The sequence below is a fragment of the Urtica dioica genome, chromosome 8, assembly GCF_054948205.1.
Source record: "Urtica dioica subsp. dioica isolate 48M chromosome 8, U.dioica_male_clone48M_v1_H2, whole genome shotgun sequence".
Taxonomy (NCBI): Eukaryota; Viridiplantae; Streptophyta; class Magnoliopsida; order Rosales; family Urticaceae; genus Urtica; species Urtica dioica.
The window spans coordinates 401,514-423,582 of NC_142763.1; the positions used below are offsets into that span (position 1 = coordinate 401,514).

The 22,069-nt window shown below is 41.2% G+C and overlaps 6 protein-coding genes across 11 annotated transcripts; 5 read left to right on the forward strand and 1 right to left on the reverse strand.

Moving 5' to 3' along the window:
• Positions 1-808: 808 nt before the first annotated feature.
• On the reverse strand, positions 809-4,135 carry LOC149386895 (receptor-like protein EIX2). Its single transcript, XM_089621729.1, has one exon. It carries the CDS (start codon positions 4,058-4,060, stop codon positions 1,094-1,096), a length of 2,967 nt encoding a protein of 988 aa, XP_089477855.1. The 5' UTR covers positions 4,061-4,135; the 3' UTR covers positions 809-1,093.
• A 537-nt stretch (positions 4,136-4,672) lies between these two features.
• LOC149386896 (serine/arginine-rich SC35-like splicing factor SCL30A) lies at positions 4,673-7,791 on the forward strand. Of its 2 annotated transcripts, none has more exons than XM_089623771.1 (6): positions 4,673-4,773; positions 5,328-5,492; positions 5,716-5,793; positions 6,521-6,685; positions 7,127-7,264; positions 7,338-7,791. In XM_089623771.1, exons 2-6 carry the CDS (start codon positions 5,341-5,343, stop codon positions 7,537-7,539), a joined length of 735 nt encoding a protein of 244 aa, XP_089479897.1. In that variant the 5' UTR covers positions 4,673-4,773; positions 5,328-5,340; the 3' UTR covers positions 7,540-7,791. The 2 variants fall into 2 exon arrangements, with proteins under 2 accessions (XP_089479897.1, XP_089479898.1); XM_089623772.1 differs by having other exon boundaries at positions 7,130-7,264.
• Positions 7,792-8,927: 1,136 nt separating this feature from the next.
• Positions 8,928-12,150, forward strand: LOC149386897 (O-Glycosyl hydrolases family 17 protein). 3 transcript variants are annotated; one of them, XM_089623556.1, is made up of 6 exons: positions 8,928-9,035; positions 9,423-9,470; positions 9,970-10,052; positions 10,129-11,382; positions 11,467-11,494; positions 11,612-12,150. In XM_089623556.1, exons 3-6 carry the CDS (start codon positions 9,986-9,988, stop codon positions 11,751-11,753), a joined length of 1,491 nt encoding a protein of 496 aa, XP_089479682.1. In that variant the 5' UTR covers positions 8,928-9,035; positions 9,423-9,470; positions 9,970-9,985; the 3' UTR covers positions 11,754-12,150. The 3 variants fall into 3 exon arrangements, with proteins under 3 accessions (XP_089479682.1, XP_089479681.1, XP_089479684.1); XM_089623558.1 differs by lacking the exon at positions 8,928-9,035 and adding an exon at positions 9,229-9,247; XM_089623555.1 differs by lacking the exon at positions 9,423-9,470.
• A 680-nt stretch (positions 12,151-12,830) lies between these two features.
• Positions 12,831-17,719, forward strand: FUS9 (Ubiquitin-conjugating enzyme family protein). 3 transcript variants are annotated; one of them, XM_089623519.1, is made up of 5 exons: positions 12,831-13,057; positions 16,930-17,168; positions 17,240-17,313; positions 17,392-17,539; positions 17,611-17,719. In XM_089623519.1, the coding sequence occupies exons 2-5, from the start codon at positions 17,000-17,002 to the stop codon at positions 17,706-17,708; spliced, it is 489 nt and encodes a 162-aa protein (XP_089479645.1). In that variant the 5' UTR covers positions 12,831-13,057; positions 16,930-16,999; the 3' UTR covers positions 17,709-17,719. The 3 variants fall into 3 exon arrangements, with proteins under 3 accessions (XP_089479645.1, XP_089479644.1, XP_089479646.1); XM_089623518.1 differs by having other exon boundaries at positions 16,962-17,168; XM_089623520.1 differs by having other exon boundaries at positions 16,967-17,168.
• Positions 13,175-16,479, forward strand: LOC149386899 (receptor-like protein EIX2). The gene has a single exon (XM_089623675.1). The coding sequence runs from the start codon at positions 13,522-13,524 to the stop codon at positions 16,477-16,479; it is 2,958 nt and encodes a 985-aa protein (XP_089479801.1). The 5' UTR covers positions 13,175-13,521.
• Positions 17,720-17,870: 151 nt separating the features above from the next.
• On the forward strand, positions 17,871-21,525 carry LOC149386900 (putative CoA ligase CCL12). The gene is made up of 13 exons (XM_089623521.1): positions 17,871-18,319; positions 18,523-18,652; positions 18,726-18,988; positions 19,068-19,269; positions 19,343-19,383; positions 19,470-19,598; positions 19,688-19,761; positions 19,833-20,148; positions 20,217-20,433; positions 20,502-20,627; positions 20,787-20,885; positions 20,982-21,194; positions 21,279-21,525. The coding sequence occupies exons 1-13, from the start codon at positions 18,084-18,086 to the stop codon at positions 21,381-21,383; spliced, it is 2,151 nt and encodes a 716-aa protein (XP_089479647.1). The 5' UTR covers positions 17,871-18,083; the 3' UTR covers positions 21,384-21,525.
• The last annotated feature ends 544 nt before the right edge of the window (positions 21,526-22,069 follow it).

The following is a 22,069-nucleotide window of genomic DNA, read 5'->3' on the forward strand; positions in this document are numbered from 1 at the left end:
AGCTCACTATCTATCTAGTATTTACTCAAATATTTATAGAGTTTTTGTTTTTTTGGGTTCCATTTATTTATTATTTTTGGATCACAACAAGTGTAGAGTGATTATATTAAAATTTAACTTTAGAAGCAAACGCCTGACATATATGATCAATAATTAATTTAAGAAGAGAGGAATCCAATGTTATATATATATATATAGATTACAAAATTGGACTGCATGTAAATGTATGATGTACATGTACCGTACTTTTGGAGCAAGAATATGCAAGATTTGGTACCACGGAAGCGAAAAATAGGATCTGCCTCATAATAATAATCGTAATAATAAAATTGATGATTAGAAGATTATATGAATTGATTGAATTTGGATGTAATAAATGTGTAGCACCACATGCATGCAAATTATTTACGACCGACAAAACTTCCATGCTATTCCAGCGCTGCTCTCTCAAACTATTAGCTGTTTTATATACTTTTCTTTATTTGTTTGGAACGTATAATTTAATTTGGGTATATAATTGAATCCCGTGTTGTGTTGAGCTTGAGATTTGGTATCCATTCACATTAGGATTATCAAGCTCAGTCCATGCATAAAATAATATTGGAGATGGTCTAGGAAGCATCACAAACAAAACAGAGTGAACACAGATCACAGAAAGAAAAAAATGACATATTTCAAAATGAATTCAAAGACGACTGTTATTAATGTATTTAATTCCGACCGAGCCGAGCTGATCTGAGCGTAAAAATCGCAACACGCTAAGGAATCTAATATAAATTATATAGCATCGGGTTGCATGTAATGTAATTGCATAGACAGTTTATAAACAATGTATATGGACACACAGTGATATTGATTTCAGACTCAGTTCATGCATTATAAGTATTGGAGACACACTGAATTACAAACACCAAACTAATAAACGTATTTCAGCATATAAATATAAACCGATACACACTACGCAATCCATCATCCAATTATAAAAGCATACCATATCGATTTAAAAGAAGACATAACGAAACAGAGTGAACACAGAAAAAAAAAAAACATTACACAAATCAAACGACGTACATTGCTAAGACGGTTGTTGTGTTTAATTGCCACCATTGTCGCTGTTGAAGAGCTTGTTCTTGAGTCTTGCCATCTTCACTGAAAGCATCACAAATACCCAGTCTTTGGCATCCTCTGCAAACCGGAAATAAGCGATCCTCCATTTCGGCTTCAGGAAAAGAGTCCCAATGACGACCCATAACCCGGTCCCGTAACCAAGGGCGATGAAAAGGTAGAGCCATATCTTCTCAGACTTGTCATCTTCTTCGGTAGGACTGTCATCATCATCATCATCATCATCATCATCATCTTTGCCTTTGTCGTCATTTCCATTAATGCATTTGTTGGGCAACGTGGGGCCGCAGAGAAGCGGGTTTCCGGCGTAAATGGAGGGATCGGCGTCGAGAGTTTGAAGCTGGTTGCCGGAGGGGACTGGGCCTGAGAGATTGTTGAATGACATGTCGAGGTGGGCGAGCATTGTGAGAGACGCCAGTGTGGACGGAATGACGCCGGACAAATTGTTACGTGAGAGGTCGAGCGACTCCAATGACTTGAGGTTTCCGATTCGGTCGGGGATGTGGCCGGAGAAGCGGTTGTGTGAGAGGTTTAATCCTTTTAGCTCCACGAGAGTGCACAACTCGGCGGGAATGACTCCATGAAAATCATTGCTTGATAAGTCAATGTATCTGAGATACGGCAACGTGCTTTTCCCGTACTCGAGCTCTCTTCCTTTCATCACCTCCGGAACGATCACTGAGTATTCATAGTTATACTCACTCGCAAATACTAAGCTAACCCCAACAAATCCGCTCTTTGTGGTCATTCCAGTGAGATTGGAGAAGCATGAGGGTATTTCACCACCGAAGTGGTTGTTTGCGAGGTCTAAAACTTTTAACGAGGACAGCGAGCACAATTCATGTGGAATGTTTCCGCTAAACATGTTGCCGCGAAGCCTTAGAATGATAAATGTGGCCGTCTCTGCGATCCACTGTGGTACAACGCCACTCAATCGATTTTCGCCAACATCCAAGTGTTCTAACCCACTGTTGTCCGCCATGGAAGAAGGAAGCTCGCCACTGAGATTGTTGTCGTGGACATTAAAGCTCGCGAGGCTCCACCATCCGATTGAGATCGGAATAATCCCCGATAGCTTGTTTTCGGATAGATTTATGAATAGTAACTCTACTGACTCCCAACAATCCGGGATCTTTCCGGATAACATATTTTTTGATAGATCTAGTAAAATTAGATAACTAGGGATGCACATCGACTTTGGCATTGAGCCATTTATAAGGTTGCTTCCAAGATTTAATGATTTCAAACCAGGCATAGTGGCACCAAAATTTGCGGGGAGATTTCCGCTGATTCTATTGGCAAACAAATACAAGTATGCGAGATTAGTCATGCCTTCTAGCCAATTTGGAAAACTCTCATTTATATTGGCAAACGATAGGTCCAATTCAGAAATCTCGTTTTGCATTGGGAGCCATTGAGGGAACCGTTGCCCAATATTGCAACCCGCCATGTGGATGCGCTCCAGCTTGAAACTAGGGATCCACTCTGATCTTGTTTTGAATGTCAAGTTGTGGTTGAAACTGATGGCCAAGGTTCTCAGCCTCGAAAGCTTATCTAAGTGAATCTCTGACACAATCCCTTCCAAGGAATTAGATGAAACATCCAGGACTTCAAGATTTGTCAAATTCCCAATGTTTTTAGGAATATCTCCGTTCAAATGATTATGTGACAGTTTTAATTCAGTCAGCAAAGACAAATCTCCGAGCGTTTCTGGGATTGTACCATTCAGCTGATTGTATGATAAATCCAATACAGTCAAGAGAGAGAGGTTTCCAAGCGATATCGGGAGCGGACCAAAGAATGAATTGGAACGAAGATAAATGTGCGTTAAGCTTTCCATTTTCTCCAACCAACCCACCAAAGGACCACTAATCGAACTATTGCTTAAATCTAGAAACTCTATGTCATATTTGGCACAGTGTACAGAGCCATTATGAACATTGATTTCTGAGCTGGAAAGGCCATTGTACGACAAATCTAATGACTTTAGGGAACAAGCAGTGATTGACAATAGACCACCGCCTTCAATGCTATCAAATTGATTACGCGCGAGATTGAGGTGAACAAGGTTCTTAAAGCTACGAAGAAAAGATGGGATTGAGGAATTAAGAGAGTTGGATGAGAGATCTAGCAATTGGAGTGAGGTTATGTTTCTTAGAGCACCTAGACTCTCTCGTGAAATTGAATTACCGGACAGGTCTAGATACTCGAGGCTAGCAAAGAAAGTGGAATTGCGATCTGCAAAGTGCATGTTCCTTATTCCACATCGAGCCAACCCCAAATGTGACAACAAAGGAAGTGAAGAGAGTACCTTCGTATTTGCAACGTTTGTCATGTTCACATAATTCATGTCGAGGTAGCGCAGTGACACAAGATTGGATGCCCATTCCAAATTATCAACATGAAGTACATACTCTCCATGAAGATGAAGAGCTCCATCAAGATGAAGAGCTTGCAATTTGGTAAGATTTCCAAGTTCACGGGGAATGGGTCCCGCAAAGTTTGATCCGGACAGACCAAGAAATCTCAAGTGCGTCATGGATCCGAAGAAGGCGGGGATTTCGCTGCCTCCAAAGTCGTTCCCGCCGAGATCCAAGTATCTCAATTCTTTAAGCTCCATCAAACTCGCATCCACCTCCCGAGCATAGAGTGAACGACTACTATTCCGATCTTCGATTGCTTCGTCTACGCCGAGATCAAGCTTCGTCACGTGCCCGGTGTGCTTATCGCATCCAATGCCAGCCCATCGGCAACACTGCTTGCCTTCCCAAGACGAAAGTCTGTTACAAGGATCATCAAAACTCTGCTTCAACCTCACAAGAGCCTTTCTCTCTCTTTCAACACAAACAAAGCTCGAGTTTGCACACAAACAGACTTGTATCAGCCCTTGAACCAACACCAGAGCTAGCATCAGACTCAATCCACGTTTTCCCATCGTCAGAGGCTCTCTTTTTTCCTCTCAGACTAAGAGAATTTGGTAAGGTATATAAGATTTTGAGTGTGTTTGCAGTGAATGGTGTTCAAAAGACTTCAAAGATAAAACACTCGCGGTTTGATCATCTTTCTCTCTTTCATCCTAATATCAAGTCTTCACAGAATAGTCTTAAAGTTGACTCCCAGAAAGAAAAGCAACGACTTGGAAAATTCTAGTGCCGTGAGGTAGGGTGTTGAATGTTTGATGTTTAAGAGCGCAACTTCTTTATGACAATTTAGTGTCCTTTTCGTACAAGAACGGTGTCGTATCAAGTAGCAAAAATATAAAATTAAAAAAAGGCCCAAACGAGCATGCAAAGTAGAAATAAGTAACTACTCACCGCCGTCAAACCAAGCTTTCCACACTGTCTCCGTCGCTTCTTCGAGCGCTCTCATCCTCCGATTTCCGAAACTGAGTTCAAATCAGCTTTCAAATTTTATGGCTCCGAGTTTGAAATCATACATATATATATGGATCCATGCCCGTTGTTATTAGTTCACAACTACAATTTGGGCATAAGTGAGGGGTGTAAATGTAATTTCGTGTCCCAGCAGAAATAAATCAATATTAATAGGACGCAATGTGCCTCACAAAACTCAAAAGCAAGCATCGAGTGCGAAGCCCAATTCCTTTTACACCAAAACCCTAGTTCCGCCGGTTTCCATTTCCTTCAGGTCTCTCTCTCTCTCTCTCGATTCCGGTCTCCGTGCTGGTTCTTCTTAATCGATGCCTGTTAATTACGGTCCAGAATTTCTCTTTCAAACGGTCTTTGCCTGGCTAGATATTTGTTAGGTTTTCAAAATTGTGTTAATCGAATTTCTCGTATTTCTATTCTTTAGAAATTTTAGTTTATGCTTTATAAGTTTGTTAGTATTGGGAATCCACTGGGAAATCGCTTCGTTAGAACCCTGAAGTTTTTATTGTGCATTTAAGTAAGTTAGTTTTGTTTACTGGGTTGTAATAAAATTAGGACATGTACTCATTTCTCCCCCTTAATGCCTGAATGCACCAACTTTGTAGTACTTTGTAAAATGGATTAAGTTGTGATGTTTCTGACTAGCTGGTTTATTTTAGCGTCTTATACTAATGCCAGGAAATCAGTAAAACTAGTGTAGTAGTTTAGCCTCTTTTAGTTTGTTGATCAAGGTCGCAAAGTGCTTAAAACCAAGGTCGCTGTTTGTTTCATTGGTAAAAGCAGTTAATCAGTTGATGGAATTTTTTGTTGCAGGATTGTGGTAAAAATGAGGGGAAGGAGTTACAGTCCGTCACCGCCACCGAGGGGCTACGGTCGAAGAGCCCGAAGTCCGAGTCCGAGGGGCCGCCATGGACATGGAGCTCGTGGTAGAGATCTTCCGACAAGTCTTCTCGTTCGTAATCTTCGCCATGATTGTAGGTTCGTCCTCGTTTACTTTCATCCTCATGTTTCTCAATAGTAAGCTATCATCAATGTACTCTCTGCTTTTCTAATCCTTAGAGATATTCACTTATACTGATTTTTTTTTTCTAATGTTGTATGCCACATCGTTAGTTCACTCTAGTAATTAAATGGGTTGTTTGTAACTCGTTCTTGCTGGAATATATTTTCAATTTTTCTCCTGTTACATGTAATTTTGCAGGCAAGATGATCTCCGCAGGCCGTTCGGGCAGTTTGGTCCTCTTAAGGATATTTATTTGCCAAAAGATTATTATTCTGGGTAAGTGTTTAAAATGTTCACACTAGACTATGTGTTGGACATTTCATTTGGAGAAGTTTATAATATCAGTTGGAAATAAAAAATTTTCTTCTTGAACTTGAAGTAGAGTTGTGTTTTGTTGTTTTCGTATTTTTTTAGTATTTAGTGACCATGCTTCTTTCTATCATTGTTCTGTCAGTCTACCACTTGCAATTTGAAGGAATTTATAACGATTTCTTGTTAGATTGAAGGAATTGTAAGAATTTTTTTTTTCAAATGTCTTTAGTAAGATATGACCTAGTAGGTTTTCAAATTTCCTCTTTCAAAATAATTCTTTATCTAATATAGGGCATTTTGTTTCATGAACATACTCTTTTTTGTTTCCAATAGCTCGGGTACATTGTTGAAATTGTTGAGGTTTAGCAGTGAATTTAAAGTTTTGAAGACACCAATCAAGTAATTAGAGTTCATTTGAAGATGATGTAAATGGTAGTGAAGATTTGAAGGAAGTTGGGTTTGAATTCAAATGTGAAGAATCCCAAGTCTTGAAGAATTTCAAGTCATCTTTAAACTGACATTGCAAGCAAGGTCAGCAGCCTAGTGCTTGGTCTTTTTATCGGGACCATCCATATTATTCGAGGAAATCTTTACGTGTAAAAAGGTTCACGGTATGCAAAAGGACCTTCGTCTCAGCATAGCTTGTGGTTCTGATTGTAGTTTCATCTTTCCCACCTTGACTTCTCTACAGGGAACCGCGTGGCTTCGGTTTTGTCCAATTCGTGGATCCCGCTGATGCGGCGGAGGCCAAATATCACATGGACGGTCAGGTTCTTATGGGCCGAGAAGTGACTGTTGTGTTCGCAGAGGAGAACAGAAAGAAGCCAACTGATATGAGAGCTCGAGAGCGAGGAAGGTATACATTTTTTTTTCCTTTCTCTATTTTCAATTTCATTTACTATGTTTATCAAGTCCACCTAGAAATTGCTAGTGTTTCGTGTTTCCCAAATGTTGTTGGGTCAGACGGGGGACCTAGGGACTAATAATTTCCACAATTAATAATTGAGGAAATTAATAATTAAGATAGATAAGGGCTTTTGTGGAAATTTCACTAATACCTCGTTTGAAAATGGTAATTCGTAAAATAATTCGCATTTTTAAACCTTCTAAGTGGAACTGTAAACAGGGAAAAATAAGCTAAATGAAACTGGAAATAGTACTGCAGTGTTAACAAATACAGTAAAAAAGACGTGTTTGTAGAATAAAAAATAAACGAGGATTTGATGGATTACATTTGAAAAGAAGGTAATTTCCAGAGAACTTTTCCATTGACATTTTCCATTGGTTTGACTTAAAGCAGCAGGCCGGTCGGTCGGTTTCGCGACAGAAGACGATCTCCGGCTCGGTATTCGCGATCTCCTCCGCCGCGTCAAGCAAGGTCTCGTTCCCGCAGCCGAGACTACTATTCTCCTCCTAAGCGCAGAAACCACTCAAGGTAAGTGATATTATTATCTTCTACATTGGTGGTAGTGATCGGAGATTCGTTCCTAATGTACCCATGTTTTTAGGTCCCCATCTCCACAGGAGAGAAGGCAGAGTCGGGAGCGATCGTACTCGCGCTCCCCACCGCCCTACAACGGGTCGAGGAGCCGCAGTCAGAGCCCAGTTCGCGAGCCGAGCCGCAGCCGAAGCCGTAGCCCAGCCCCGAAGCGCAGTGTGAGCCGAAGCCCGAACCGGTACTCGCGAGAAGCAAGGTCTCCAACTCCGTGAATGAATGAATGAATAGTCGGTAGAGTTGGGTATGAAATGATATGAGAAGAGAGTGTCTCTGTAAGCTCTTAATATTATTGGAAAGACCACCGGTTTGACTTGTCTTGTGCTTTTTCATTTTAGTTTATCTTTTGGGTTGGTGTAGGTCTCACTCAGAATACATTTGATGCTACTGAACTGAGAGCTTTGAGTGTCTTTTTTCTGTTGTGGATTGGATGGCTTTCTTAAGAGTACTGTTTGTTTCATTTGGTATCTGAAATTATATGTGCTCTTTTCACCTTCAATTGGCTTGCAATTGGTATCCATAGTCTTACGGCTTCAATACGCCCAAAACCCACCACTTTAGAACAAACTTGACCTTAAAATTAGGATATTGGTTGGGTCTAAATCAAATCTTGCCAATCAGACGCCCTGGTTTAATCTTAAGTACGTACACATTGTGTTTTGCCTCAAAATGACTTTTGATTTGGCTACTGTTGGGTGGAGTGGTCTTTGTTTCGGTGTGAAAAGGGACGCGACGCTGTAAAAGAGAGCTTTTTGACAAATTAATGGCATTTGAGTAGCTTTACAACTAAAAGCACGGCAACACAACAAAGCATATATATTTCCTCTCTAATATGGAAGGATATCAAAAATTTAAATTTAAGGGATTTTGTTCCTTTTTCTTTCAGGGCCCACTTGATTGAAGATGGATTTAATAAACAAGGGCTCCAAGTCAATGGTGATTATTAACTTTTCTACATGTTATACTTGGATCAATTCCATCTTCTAATTATTAAAAAACAGCAGGGCATTGGAGAATATTTGTACTTGGCGTAGCATAGTATATAAAAAACAATTTACAGTTACTGTGATAACCAAAAAACTTGAGTTAATTGTCAACATTTTTCTTCAAGAATATTAAAAGATAAGATTTTTCTGATGCGAAAAGGGATTTTTTTTAAAAAATAGAACTTCTCTTCTCTCTCTCAACATTTTCAAGTGGGCCTAAAACCGAATAAAGGCCCATAACATTTATATCCATGCAGATAAGTTCCCTAATAAAATTCGCAGCGTCCTCTTTTCTCTTCTCTCATTTAATCAAATAAATAACATCATAGCCTAGCAAAAATAATTGTCGCACACGCTCTTTCAGAATTTATTTATTACTACCGACCCCATTATTGATTGAGTAATGAATTCGAACGGTCTACGAAGGCAATCTCGACGATTCATTCCATTCGCTTCACAATCGAGAAAAATAAATAAAAAATAATTCACCGAACCGAATAGCAGTAAACAAATAATTTTAATTTTTTAGTATAAGGCGACAATCTCGATGCGTGTGTGGGCCCAGAACATGCATTTTCATGTAAATAGTACGAATAAAATAAAGGCATATTAGAAACGACAACAAAACCAGCTAAGCCTACAGATTTTGCCTCTCTCTCTTCTTCTGAGTTCACTCCAGAAGTGAGCTTTAGCTACTGAAGAAGAAATAAACTCCCATTTTGAAGGTTTGTTGCATAAAGATAATCTACTTTTGTATTTATCTCTTAACATAAATAAATTGGAAATGTGGGGTATGTATAGTTTCGTCAGAAATAAATTGCTTTCCTTTTAGTAATGTTGATTTTCGGTGCCGTAGTTAATGAAAAATTTATGAATATTTTTGGGTGGTGTGTTTTTGTGTAAGTGAGCGCTCTTCTGGATTCCACAATAAACAAAAGTAACTCTGTTTACACTCTGACACTTTGAAAAATAATATCTTCATTAGATTCTTTGTTTTTATTTCTAGGCTGTCTATCTTTAACCTTGTACATTATATAAAGGAAAGTCCTTTAATAACGTGTGGTTTTTCTTCTTTCTTCTTCTTTCTTGTTGGATATATCAAAACTTGGAAGTGTTTAAAGAAGTGATTTCTCCTCACAACCTGGACTGTATTGGATTAGGTATTTTTTTCATCTCTGGTTTTAATATATATATATTTTTTTTTCTGCTTTTTGGTCTTTTTTGTAACTGTAATAATGGCTCTTCAATCATCACTACTCCTTTAAAGTCTTGATCTTTCACGTTTTTTAGTAAGTGGGTATGTCTTCAAATTATCTGGGAGTTTTATTTCTTGTCTAACTTCAGCTTGAGAGATGGTTGGGCTGATTTCTCTTAGGCAAACTTGTAATGGGTTTTTGTGGTGTTATTTATTCGTTTTTAGCAGTGTCTAGATATCATTTGCTATGAACTATCATTTACCCAAAGTAGGTCGATGCCTTTTTTATGATGACTTTTACCAAAAACGGTAAACGCTTAGGTTTCTATGTTTCAGGGGTTGAGTGGATTTGGGAGTGCTCAAAAATATGGTCCTGAAATTGATTAGTTAATGATTAACAATGTTATAATATCTGTGTGTTATTGGACTCATCTAACTTCTTGATTTTTGGCGTCTCAATTCAGTGATATAAAAGATCAGATGACACGCCAAAGATGGCTCGTAACCCTCTTCATGCTCTTCTATCTCATGTCCCCCGACGTATTAGGTAACGTAACACAACCTCGTTCATCGACTTTTGGTTTAATCTCGACGTGTAAAAATTTCCGTGTTTGAAAATGTAGGTGCTTTTGTTGGGGTTAACATCGGGACGAGCGTTTCGAACCTTCCTTCGGCGACAAGCATCGTCGAAACCCTAAAAGCCAACGGATTCACACACCTACGTCTCTACGACGCCGATTCTCGGCTGCTAAAAGCCCTGGCCGGAAGCGGAATCGAAGTGGTGGTCGGAGTGAAAAACGAGGAAGTGCTCGGGATCGGTCAAAACCCTTCCACCGCGGCCTCATGGGTCAACCAAAACATCAACGCTCACGTCCCTCGCACCAATATCACCGCCATCGCCGTCGGAAGCCAAGTTCTCACTTCGGTCCCGAACGTCGCTCCGGCTCTGATTCGAGCGATGAACAATCTCCACAAGGCCTTGGTCGCGTCCGATCTGAACCACCGGATCAAGATCTCGACGCCGCATTCGATGGACGTGATCCCTCGGCCGTTCCCTCCTTCCACGGCGGAGTTCGACCCGGCGTGGAACTCGACGATCTCTCAGCTCCTCCGGTTCCTGAAGAACACCGACTCGTTCTACATGCTCAACGCCTTCCCTTACTACGGCTACTTGAAAGGCGACGGGCTTTTCCCGATCGACTACGCGCTCTTCAAGTCGCTCCCGCCGGTCAAACAGATCGTTGACCCGAACACTCTCTTCCACTACGAAAGCATGTTCGACGCGATGGTCGACGCCACGTATTTCTCGATCGAGGCCTCGAACTTCTCGGGGATTCCGGTCGTGGTCACGGAGACGGGCTGGCCGTGGCTCGGCGGCGCCAACGACCCCGACGCGACCCTCGAGAACGCCGAGGCCTTCACCAACAACTTGATCAGACGGGTCGCGAACGACTCGGGCCCGCCCGCTCGGCGCGCCGTCCCGATCAACACGTACATATACGAGCTCTTCAACGAGGACATGTCGCCCGGGTCCGAGCCGGAGAAGAATTTCGGGGTCCTCTTCACGAATGGGAGCTCCGTTTATCCTCTGAGCTTGGGCAACGGTTCTAACGGCCAGGTGGCGGGAAACTCGTCGAACGTGTTCTGCGTAGCAAGATCGGATGCGGATTCGGATAAGCTGAGGGACGGTTTGAACTGGGCTTGTGGACAAGGCCAGGCTAATTGCAGTGCGATTCAGTCGGGGCGGCCGTGCTTTTTGCCCGATAATCTTGTGAACCACGCTTCTTACGCTTACAACACCTATTTTCAAAAATCACGCGCCGTTGGTGGAACGTGCGATTTTGGTGGCACAGCTATGACCGTCAACACCGATCCAAGTACGCTTTTTTCATGTGGAAATCTCGAACTTCTCTTTCTTTCAAGTGTGTTTTGTGTTATTGATAATCTTTTAATTTTTGCAGGTTATGGAACTTGTATATTTGTAGGAAGGTAAGAAGTCCTTTTGGCCTAACTATTTTACTTGAGTATTTTCTTGCTAAGAAAAAGTGTGAATCTTTTTTGGTTTACAATGCAATGATTAAGCTTCTGAATTGTTGTGATGAACAGCACGAATTCAAGTATCGGTGGATTGTCAACTGGGTCGGGAATAACGCCCGATCTCTCCCCGGGATCGTGGAGCTCGGAACTTCGAGTCTCAAAGCTCGGGCTTTTGATAACGGCAGTGATTCTCGGTCTGGTTCTGTGTTAAGTAGTCCAGGCAATCGCAGTGTTGTTGAGAAGATGAAGCACAACATGTTTTGGCATTTCAAAACAGTTGATGACAAATGAAACACTTGAGACCGTATTCTTTTTCTCTTTTTCGAGGGGTAAAATGTTAGTACTTGGTGTTTGTGCTAGTAGTACGAGTGTAGGAGAAAGAGAGGGAGTGAGAGGCTTTGATATTTCCTTTTTTTGGGGGTTCAAATTCTTTGGATAGTGAAGTGGAATCAAAACTTTGAATTTGTTGTAGCTCATCATTGTTGCTTTCAATTTTCTTTAGTCTAAAAAAATATCAGTTACTATATCCATCAAATTGTAACCCATGAAGTTTGGATCTAATTAGCATTCTATGTAAAAGTAAAAACACAAGAATATCTTATGCTGTAGGTATTTCGTGATCTTAGCAGTGTTGAGGCTTATATTGGTCTCTCTCAAGTCTCAACTACATGGAATCTAACAACTCAAACGCCCATGATTTTTTCGTTTTCCTCGTTTTTCGTTATCTGTCGTTTTTGGCGATTCTCGTCGTTTGTCGTTTACTCTCGCTCATATCGTTTAAAATGCGATGTCGTTTTCGTTTATATTCGTCATTTTTTGTTTTCTGTCGTTTTTGAGGATTTTCGTCGTATGTCGTTTGTTATTTACTATTGCTCATGTTTTAAAATACGATGTCGTTTTTCGTTTATTTTTGTCGTTTTCGTTTTATGTCGTTTTTGACGATTTCGTCGTACGTCGTTTGTCATTTACTCTTGTTCATGTCGTTTAAAATACGATGTCGTTTTTCGTTCATCATCATTTTTCGTTTTCTGTCGTTTTTTAACAATTTTCGTTGTAGTTTGTCATTTACTCTTGATCCTTGTATTTTTAGGTACCGTAATGGGCTGATTCGCTTAAATGCTCTCGAGTGAAAAAAATAAAAATAAAAAACGTTTCTTTATCACAGATTAACATTGTATATTTATATATATATATTTTTATCGAATTAACATTCTATACTCTGAAGTTCACGGTTCTCACTTTCTTCTTGTCCTTTACCAGCCACATCATCACAATGGCCACATAGAAACATTTTTTTTTTCAACTTCGTGTTTTTTTTATTCAAACTAGATTTTCGGTTAAAAAAAAAAAATACTAGCGTTTTTCTTTCTCTATTTGGTAATTTGTTCTTTCAATCTCGTAGCAAAAAAAAAAAAAATACGGCTAATCTTCGATTCCAGTGGAGATTCCGACCTCGATCCACTCTAAAAGTACTAACGCAAACTGAAAATCAAAGTCCGCCACAGTGAGAAAAAGGTAAGATTTTTATTCTTTTTTGGTTCTTTTTTTTTTTTTTTTTTTAAATGTTGAGAATTATGCGAACCTCACTCATTAGTTCTTGTTCACTTTCCTTCGAGTTTTCATTTTGCTCATGATGAAGGGAAAATAATATGATGCAGAAGATTTCTCTCCTAATTTATTATCGTAGCTACCACACTATTATTTGTAATTAGCAATTCTAAGGGAATTCTATTCACTAGCAATTTCCAACCCCGTGGCTGAGGAATTTTTCAAAGTCGCTGCCTTTTCTGAGAGTCAAATGCAAAGACTTTAACTTGAAAAGAAACACTAATATAATATCATTTTGAGAGACCGAGCAAGCAAGACTTGACTTTGGAACGGAAGAAAAAACAAAACTTTCACACCAGTATTTGGAAACTTGGCAACTTCAGGAAAAAAAAAAAAAAAAAAAAAATCTCTCAATCTGAGAGGCAAAAGAAATGGGCATGTCTGATTACAGTGTGGTCCTAGTCTTGTTGTTGGTTCAAAGCTTGACAGAAGTCTGTTTGTGTACAAACTCGAGCATCGTCTGTGTTGAAACAGAGAGACGAGCTCTTGTCAAGCTGAAGCAAAGTTTCTCAGATCCTTATGACCGACTTTCGTCTTGGCAAGGCAAGTATTGTTGCCAGTGGATTGGCATTGGATGCGACAATAGCACGGGGCACGTTACAAAGCTCGATCTCCGCTTAAATGAAGCAATCGAAGACGGGAATTTTAGTCGTCGGTTACGAGCTCAGAAAGTGGACGCTAGCTTGGTGGAGCTTCAACGGTTGAGATATTTGGATCTCGGCGGGAATGACTTTGGAGATAGCGATATCCCCGCCTTCTTTGGATCGATGAGACACTTGATGTTTCTTGGTCTGTCCCGAGCAAACTTTGCCGGACCGATTCCCCGTGAACTCGGAAATCTTACCAGCTTACAAGTTCTTCACCTTAGATCCGAGTTCGAAGGATTACAAGCCGATAGTTTGGAATGGGCATCCAATCTCGTGTCTCTGCAGTACCTTGACTTGAGCGGTGTGAACATGTCAAATGTTTCAAATACAGTAATAAAGGTACTCGCTTCGCTTCCTTCTCTCTCACACCTGAACTTGTCTCAATGTAAACTAGGCAACATTTATTCTGCCGAGCTCAATGCTAATAGTTCCACTTTCTTTTCTAGCCTCGAGTATCTAGATCTTTCGTCCAATTCAATTCCACGAGAAAGTCTCGATATTCTAAGAAACATGACCTCTCTTCAACTTCTTAATCTATCCGAAAACAATCTTAGTTCCTCAGTCCCGTCTTTTCTGTCAAGTTTCAAGGGCCTTGTTCATCTCAACCTCGCAAATAATCATTTTGATAGCATTGAAGGCGGTGGTCTATTATCAATATTAGACAGTACTGCTTGTTCCCTTATATCGTTAGATTTGTCGGGAAACAAGATCCGATCTAAAGTGTTAGAAGCCGATGATCTTAGCTCCTCAAACTGTTCCCTATATGGTATGGAGTTTCTAGATTTAGGAGGCTGTGAAATTAGTGGTCCTTTGTCGGGTTGGCTAGAGAAACTAAGATTCTTGAAGCGCCTTAACCTTCAAAGGAATTCCTTCTATGGTTCCGTTCCGAGATGGCTTGGAAAATTCTCATCCTTGACTGAATTGGATTTGTCATATAATCAGTTAAATGGTACGATTCCGGAAACGCTCGGAGATTTGTCCTCGTTAACGAAATTGGATGTGTCACATAATCATTTGAACGGAAATTTGCCTACTAGCCTCGGAAACTTGACAAACCTAGAGATCCTCGATGTTTCGTATAACTCCTTGGAAGGGATTGTGTCTGAGGTTCACTTGGCTCACCTATTACGGCTACGATTCTTGGCTGTTGGCTCCAACTTCAGATTGACATTGACGACAAGATCAGAATGGAGTCCCGGTTTCCGCCTGAATCTCGTCCAAATGTCGGGCTGCAAAATCGGGCCACGATTCCCTCAATGGCTTCGAACACAGAATGAGATTACTGAGTTGGACCTATCAAACACTAGTATTAGTGATAGCTTCCCAATATGGCTTCAAAACATGACTAGCCTCACTACACTGGACCTGTCTATGAATGGAATCAGTGGGCCTCTCCCCACAAACTTTGGTGCTGATATGCTTGATTTAGAGCTTCTAAATATAGGAAGCAACATTATAAGCGGTTCGATTCCAAAGTCATTGTGCACATTTGACTGGATACTTGTACTAGACCTTTCAAAAAACAGGTTATCTGGGGAAATCCCCGACTGTTGGGGTTCAAGTAGGTGGTTGCAATACATAATTCTGTCGGGAAACGAGCTATCTGGGACCATTCCCGTCTCAATCGGACAGCTTCGCCATCTCAGCAGTTTTCACGTGAACGACAACAATCTTGATGGCGAGCTTCCTTTATCGCTGGCAAACGGAACGAACTTAAAAGTCTTGGACGTCGGGGAAAACCAATTTCACGGTGCAGTACCGGGCTGGATCGGTGAGAGCCTCCAAAGTTTGAAGATTCTGAGGCTCCGCGGTAACATGTTCACCGGGAAAATCCCTCGTGAACTGTGCACTCTTTCCACGTTGCGCGTTTTGGACGTTGCAAGCAACCATTTGCGGGGAGAAATTCCTCGATGTTTCTCCAATCTCACCGGAATGACAAATTCCGCCCACAAACCCAAAGATTCTCTGTACACGACCATTGACGATGCGGTAAGTGTGGAGATGGTTCGGGCGGTGATGAAAGGAAGAGAGCTCGAGTACAAGAAAGGCACACTGAGATTACTCAGCTACATCGACTTATCAAGCAATGACTTTCACGGACTCATTCCCAACGAGTTGTGCGCTCTCTCGGCGCTCAACGGATTGAACCTCTCACACAACCGCTTCTCCGGCATTATCCCAGACCGAATCGGAAACCTCAACTCGTTGGAGTCGCTCGACCTCTCACACAACCACTTTTCCGGTGCCATTCCGTCCACCATGGCGTCGCTCACTATGCTCGCCTTCCTCAACATGTCATTCAACAATCTCTCCGGCCCAGTCCCCTCTGGAAATCAGCTCCAGACTCTCGACGTCGATCCTTCCATTTACGCCGGAAACCCGCTTCTCTGCGGCCCCACGCTTCCCAACAAATGCGACGACAAAGATGATGATGATGACCGTCCAACCGAAGAAGATGACAAGTCTGAGAAGATATGGCTCTACCTTTTCATCGCCCTTGGTTACGCGACCGGGCTATGGGTCATCATTGGAACTCTTTTCCTGAAGCCGAAATGGAGGATCGCTTATTTCCGGTTCGCAGAGGATGCCAAAGATTGGGTATTTGTGATGCTTTCAGTGAAGATGGCCAGACTCAAGAACAAGCTCTTCAACAACGTTAATAATGGAAATCAAATACAATAAGAGTCTTTGCATTGTGTGTAATGTTTTTTTTTTTTTTCTTCTGAAGTCTTCACTCTTTTTGGTTTTTATATTTAAAAAAAAAAATTAAATAATAGTTATGTTATGTTATGCTATCCTTGAATAATTGAATGATCGAGTGTGTTTTGTGTATCGGTTAGTATTATTAATATCCCTCTCTGTGCATACACTATTTACATACTGTCTCTGCCATTTTATCACTCCAAGATGCACATGATTATACACGCAGTAAGAACGTAATGAACATTGGATTCCTTAACTTGTGACTCTCTTCATAAATAAACCACGTTTAGTAATCAACTCCAGAGATTGACACGGATGGAATTAAATGCATTTAATAATAGTCTTTGCATTCTCATTGGATTCTATGTCTTTAACATATATATTTTGTTGTTGTCTTCTGTCTTGTTATTTTGGTTTAATAATATCCAGATATGGTATATCCTTAATATCATAATAAATAGTGTAGTGGTAGAAGAAAAGAGAAGAGAGAGAGTAATTGATGTCGTCGTGTTCGACGGGGTGGGTGTCGACGACGTCGGTGTCTGCGTCGGGAAAGAGGATTCAGAGAGAGATGGCGGAGCTGAATCAGGACCCGCCACCTCACTGCTCGGCGGGGCCCAAGGGCGACAATCTCTACCACTGGGTCGCCACCATCATCGGCCCTCAAGGTGGGACCCTCATTCTCTTCTATCTTCTTCCCCCCGTGACGATGACGTGGACACTGTCTGTCTGTTTGCAGGAACACCCTACCACGGAGGCGTCTACTTTCTCGACATCGTGTTCCCCACCGATTACCCATTCAAGCCCCCAAAGGTAAATAGGTATTCAACGAGTCATGTTTTTTGTTCGGATAATGAAGAGTAGATATATAGTGGGGTCGGGGTTTGTCAGGTGCGATTCAAGACTCGGATATATCACTGCAACGTGGACGCTGACGGGGCGGTGAGTCTGCCGGTGCTGAAAGAGGGGTGGAGCCCCGCGCGCACCATCACCAACCTTCTCTGCGACCTCACTTCCATCTTCCTTCACCCCAATCCCTGTCTGTTTCTTATGTCTTTCAATTTCCAAGTTTCTTCTGTGTTTCGTTTCTGATATGCTTAGGGCGTGCAGATAATCCGCTCGTGCCCGGGATCGCACACCTGTACTTGTCCGATCGACCCAAGCACGACCAGTTAGCCGCCGAGTGGACTCGCCGATTCGCCAAGTGAATGAACAAGAATGTGATTTTGAATACTTGCAAATATCTTCTTCTTGTTGTAGCTCTCAAATTTAGCAGAAGAAGAAAAGTTGTGGGCTTTTATTTGCTCCGAATGACAAAGCCACCCATCCGTATTTTCTTTTCTTGTTTGTTTATTTCTAGTATTAAATGGCTCACTAGTAGTCTATGGTATGTAAAGTCACATGCACATATTATATATAATTATTATTATTATTATTTTGACCAATGAGTTTGGTGGACCGGACCACATCACGTGGCTCACCTAGAAACAAGAACAAACTCACTCTTTGAGAGCATCTCTCTCAGCACCTGTTATCTTTTGTCCTTCTAGAGAGAGAGAGAGAGAGAGTTGAGAGTGGTGAGGATGAGAGCCGAAGAGTTGGTGAAAGCAGGCCTAACAGCCGACGAGGCCGGTGAGCTGGAGAGAGTGGTAGTGCTCCAGCGGGACCCGCGAGACACGTGGCGAGAGGTGGTTGGGCGGAGATTGCTGAAGCCGTGGCATCCTCACGGGGCCCACAAGATGGTGTACAACGCCGTGTACGGTCATCCTCGGTGGGACGTCTCTACCAGAGGACCTCCTCTTTACTGGTTTCCTTCCATGTATCACTGCTCTTCCTCCTATTCTTTCCCATTCACCAATCAATTATATATTTTCAATTTTTTGAAATACACTCAATTTTGTATTTATCCTGAAACTGTCAAATATTCGGATTTTGTTAACCAAGTTTAGAGCAACTTAATTAAGTCAGATTTTTAAAATTTTCTCTAGTATTTTTTACTCAGAATCTTTTTATATTACTCAGAGACGAGTCCAAAAACACTAACTTAGGACGTCTAATGGAGAAGCATGGTTCAGGATTATTGGGAGATTTATACGAGGATCCAATTTCAAGTTTCACCCACTTCCAGAAATACTCTGTTCAACATCCCCAGGTGATCATAGTATATATACAAGGCATTCACATTTCATCACAAACTAGTGTTTTCAACCTGGTTTTGTTTATAGGAGTACTGGTCAATTGTGTTGAAAGAGCTGTCGATTTTCTTCCGCGAACCACCAAGGTGTATCCTAGACAGTAAGACCGACCAATCCAAGCCTAGCGGATCGTGGCTTCCCGGTTCAGTTTTGAACATCGCCGAGTGTTGCTTGTTGCCTAAGAAACATCTAGGGAAAACGGACGACAGCCCAGCGATTGTCTGGAGAGACGAAGGGTTTGATGATTGTGACATAAATGTTTTGACTCTGAAGGAGCTTCGAGAGCAAGTAGTGTAAGATATCGCTGCCATCTACAGTTTAGAAGAGAAATCGGTCTCTTATTGACCAATCAAGTTTTTATTGATGAATCAGATTGGTCGCTAAAGCGCTCGATGCGATGTTTTCAAAGGGTGATGCAATTGCGATAGACATGCCAATGACAGTGAACGCGGTTATTATCTATTTGGCGATCATATTATCGGGTCGCGTTGTGGTGTCGATAGCCGATAGTTTTGCTGCCAAGGAAATCGCGACCCGGTTGCGTGTCTCGCAAGCTAAAGCTATCTTCACTCAGGCGAGTATCGACCTTCAAAACTTTCTTATGCTCCGATATGCATTTTTCACACTGTTTTCTCTATGGTTGTCAGGATTTCATACTAAGAGGCGGTCGCAAGTTTCCTTTGTACAGGTACAACCTTCGAGCCTATTTGATGTAAAAGAACAAGAATTAAAAATAAAAATAAATTTCACATGTCCCATTCTATGTTTGAGCAGTAAAGTTGTAGAGGCTGAACCAAAAAAAGCCGTTGTTATCTCTTCAACCGGTGACAGTGTCGGGGTTGAGTTAAGAGAGCAAGACATTTCATGGAAAGATTTTCTATCCACTGTAGATCCCATTTCAAGGTAAACACTCTAGGAAAAAAAATCGTAGAAAGCTTGATCTTTTTGTTTTTAAATAATACCGCGTAATGATATATTTTTATAACTGGTAGATCGAGAAACTACATTCCGAGCTATCAGCCCATATATTCCGTGATAAACATACTATTTTCATCCGGAACAACAGGTAAAAGAAACTTCCATTTTCATTTTTTTTATAAACATTTATTTGAAATGTAGTTCTTGTTTGATAATCAGGCGAGCCAAAAGCCATTCCGTGGACACAACTCTCTCCGATACGCTGCGCAGCCGATTCGTGGGCCCACATGGACATCCAATCAGGGGACACCTTTTGCTGGCCCACGAACCTTGGCTGGGTTATGGGCTCGGTCGTTCTCTTCTCGAGCTTTCTGTCCGGCGCATCGCTTGCCCTCTATAACGGCTCTCCTCTCGGACGAGGCTTCGGAAAGTTTGTCCAAGATGCTAAGATCACCGTTCTAGGCACGGTTCCGAGCCTCGTAAAAGCTTGGAAGAGCACGGATTGCATGAACAGCCTCGATTGGACTAACATAAAGTAAACCAACATCTTTTTGTCTTCTTTCTTTTCTTTCTTCTTCTTCCTGTAACTTTGATTATGTTCAGAGCCTTTGCTTCGACCGGAGAAGCCTCGAACGTTGACGACGACCTTTGGCTGTCGTCTCGGGCTTATTACAGACCGGTGATCGAATGTTGCGGAGGAACAGAGCTCGCGTCGGCTTACATACAAGGAAGTTTGCTTCAGCCGCAAGCTTTCGGGGCGTTCAGTACCGCCGCAATGACAGCTGGCTTTGTCATACTCGATCAACACGGCGTTCCCTATGTAAGAATTGAATCACGTGCTTTCAAGTTTTTGAATGATCAAATAATTCGATGTTTCGGTTTCGACAGGCTGAAGAGCAAGCTTGTAGCGGCGAAGTTGGGCTGTTTCCACTCTATCTCGGAGCAACCGACAAGTTGCTCAACGCTGATCACGAAAAGGTTTACTTCGAAGGAATGCCACGCTACAAAGAGACGGTAAGCCCTAGAGTTGACCGTTTGGTAGCTTAGAGACCAAGAAACTAGACTAGTTGGTCAAAAGACGTTGGAGTTTCAGCTTCCTGAAATCCTTCTAGGGTTTAGTTTTTCACTTTCCCTTTGGTGTTAATTGTAACGTAATTGATGACGTGTCGGCAGAGGCTGAGGAGACACGGTGACATCTTAAGGAGAACCGTGGGAGGGTTTTTCATGGTACAAGGCAGAGCCGACGATACGATGAATCTCGGCGGAATCAAAGTTGCAATTTCCTCTCTATGACTCATTTTTCATCGAAAAATATACATACATATAAATCCTAATGTGTTTTTTTTTTTTTTTTGTGTGTGTGTGTAGACGAGCTCGGTTGAGATTGAGCGTGTGTGTGACAGCGCCGACGAAAGCGTGTCGGAGACCGCTGCGGTGAGCGTTGCTCCGGAGAAGGGCGGCCCGGAAGAGCTTGTCGTGTTTGTGGTGTTGAAAAGCGGACACGATTGCGTAGAAGCAGAAGAAGAGCTCAAAACTAAATTCTCGAAAGCTATTCAGAGCAACCTGAATCCTTTGTTCAAGGTGTGTGACAAGACAATGAACGAAGAGTTTGTTTGGTCGTGGCATTGTTTTCTTACGGTGTTTTTCTTTGATGGATTGAAACAGGTGAGTTCTGTGAGGATTGTGGCGGAGTTTCCTCGGACGGCGTCCAATAAGTTGCTGAGGCGAGTTTTGAGGGACCAACTCTCCAAACTCCAAAGTAGAATTTAGACTCAATATTGTGATGGTCTCTCTGCAACAACTCTGATTCCAATTATTACATTCTTCAATCAAACTCATGACAGTTGCAATAGAAAAAGCCCTCAAGATATGTTAAAACCTGTCTGCTATTTGGAACTGTTAATAGAATAAATTTTGATCCAGCTCCAATTATCAAATGCCTACTTTTATTATTATTATTTTTTAAAATAATCAAATGCCTACTAAAATTAAGTTAATATCTCACTTTTTTATAAATTAAATAAATATGTGTTCTATATCTCTCTCTCTCTCTCTTCACTAATTTAAATCTTACGATTTAATTTGGTACCAAAGCGACGAGATGATTATTTTAATATTGATGAAGATCAATTTCTTCTACTTTGTATATCTATAATTAACGTCAATAATTAAGGTTAATTACAAATACACTGCATATAAATTTTAAATGAAAAAAAAAAATTGACTTTATATCATCTTTAAAACGGTGTCAACCTCAACGCAATTAATTACAGTTATGGACAATTCCAATTCTAGGCCCTAAGCTTGTACATTATTAAATGAAATTATTACTATAATTGTATGATACAATAACACTTGGGTGATAAATTCAAAAAAAAAAAAAAAAAAGAGTTGATTGTAGCACGTGGGCGAGTGGGACCGCTAAGCAAAGCACGTTTCTCAACTAACATTGAACT

What these genes read in the sequence shown, in the direction of transcription:
- LOC149386895 (XM_089621729.1), bottom strand. Translation starts at nt 4,060, where the DNA reads ATGGGAAAACGTGGATTGAGTCTGATGCTAGCTCTGGTGTTGGTTCAA.
- LOC149386896 (XM_089623771.1), top strand. Translation starts at nt 5,341, where the DNA reads ATGAGGGGAAGGAGTTACAGTCCGTCACCGCCACCGAGGGGCTACGGT. An exon ending in CCAAAAGATTATTATTCTGG is followed by an intron (nt 5,794 to 6,520) that starts GTAAGTGTTTAA and finishes ACTTCTCTACAG; the next exon opens with GGAACCGCGTGGCTTCGGTT. An exon ending in AAGCGCAGAAACCACTCAAG is followed by an intron (nt 7,265 to 7,337) that starts GTAAGTGATATT and finishes CCATGTTTTTAG; the next exon opens with GTCCCCATCTCCACAGGAGA.
- LOC149386897 (XM_089623556.1), top strand. Translation starts at nt 9,986, where the DNA reads ATGACACGCCAAAGATGGCTCGTAACCCTCTTCATGCTCTTCTATCTC. An exon ending in CATGTCCCCCGACGTATTAG is followed by an intron (nt 10,053 to 10,128) that starts GTAACGTAACAC and finishes TTGAAAATGTAG; the next exon opens with GTGCTTTTGTTGGGGTTAAC. An exon ending in GACCGTCAACACCGATCCAA is followed by an intron (nt 11,383 to 11,466) that starts GTACGCTTTTTT and finishes TAATTTTTGCAG; the next exon opens with GTTATGGAACTTGTATATTT.
- LOC149386899 (XM_089623675.1), top strand. Translation starts at nt 13,522, where the DNA reads ATGGGCATGTCTGATTACAGTGTGGTCCTAGTCTTGTTGTTGGTTCAA.
- FUS9 (XM_089623519.1), top strand. Translation starts at nt 17,000, where the DNA reads ATGTCGTCGTGTTCGACGGGGTGGGTGTCGACGACGTCGGTGTCTGCG. An exon ending in CACCATCATCGGCCCTCAAG is followed by an intron (nt 17,169 to 17,239) that starts GTGGGACCCTCA and finishes GTCTGTTTGCAG; the next exon opens with GAACACCCTACCACGGAGGC. An exon ending in ACCCATTCAAGCCCCCAAAG is followed by an intron (nt 17,314 to 17,391) that starts GTAAATAGGTAT and finishes GGGGTTTGTCAG; the next exon opens with GTGCGATTCAAGACTCGGAT.
- LOC149386900 (XM_089623521.1), top strand. Translation starts at nt 18,084, where the DNA reads ATGAGAGCCGAAGAGTTGGTGAAAGCAGGCCTAACAGCCGACGAGGCC. An exon ending in ACTGTAGATCCCATTTCAAG is followed by an intron (nt 19,599 to 19,687) that starts GTAAACACTCTA and finishes TATAACTGGTAG; the next exon opens with ATCGAGAAACTACATTCCGA. An exon ending in ATCAACACGGCGTTCCCTAT is followed by an intron (nt 20,434 to 20,501) that starts GTAAGAATTGAA and finishes CGGTTTCGACAG; the next exon opens with GCTGAAGAGCAAGCTTGTAG.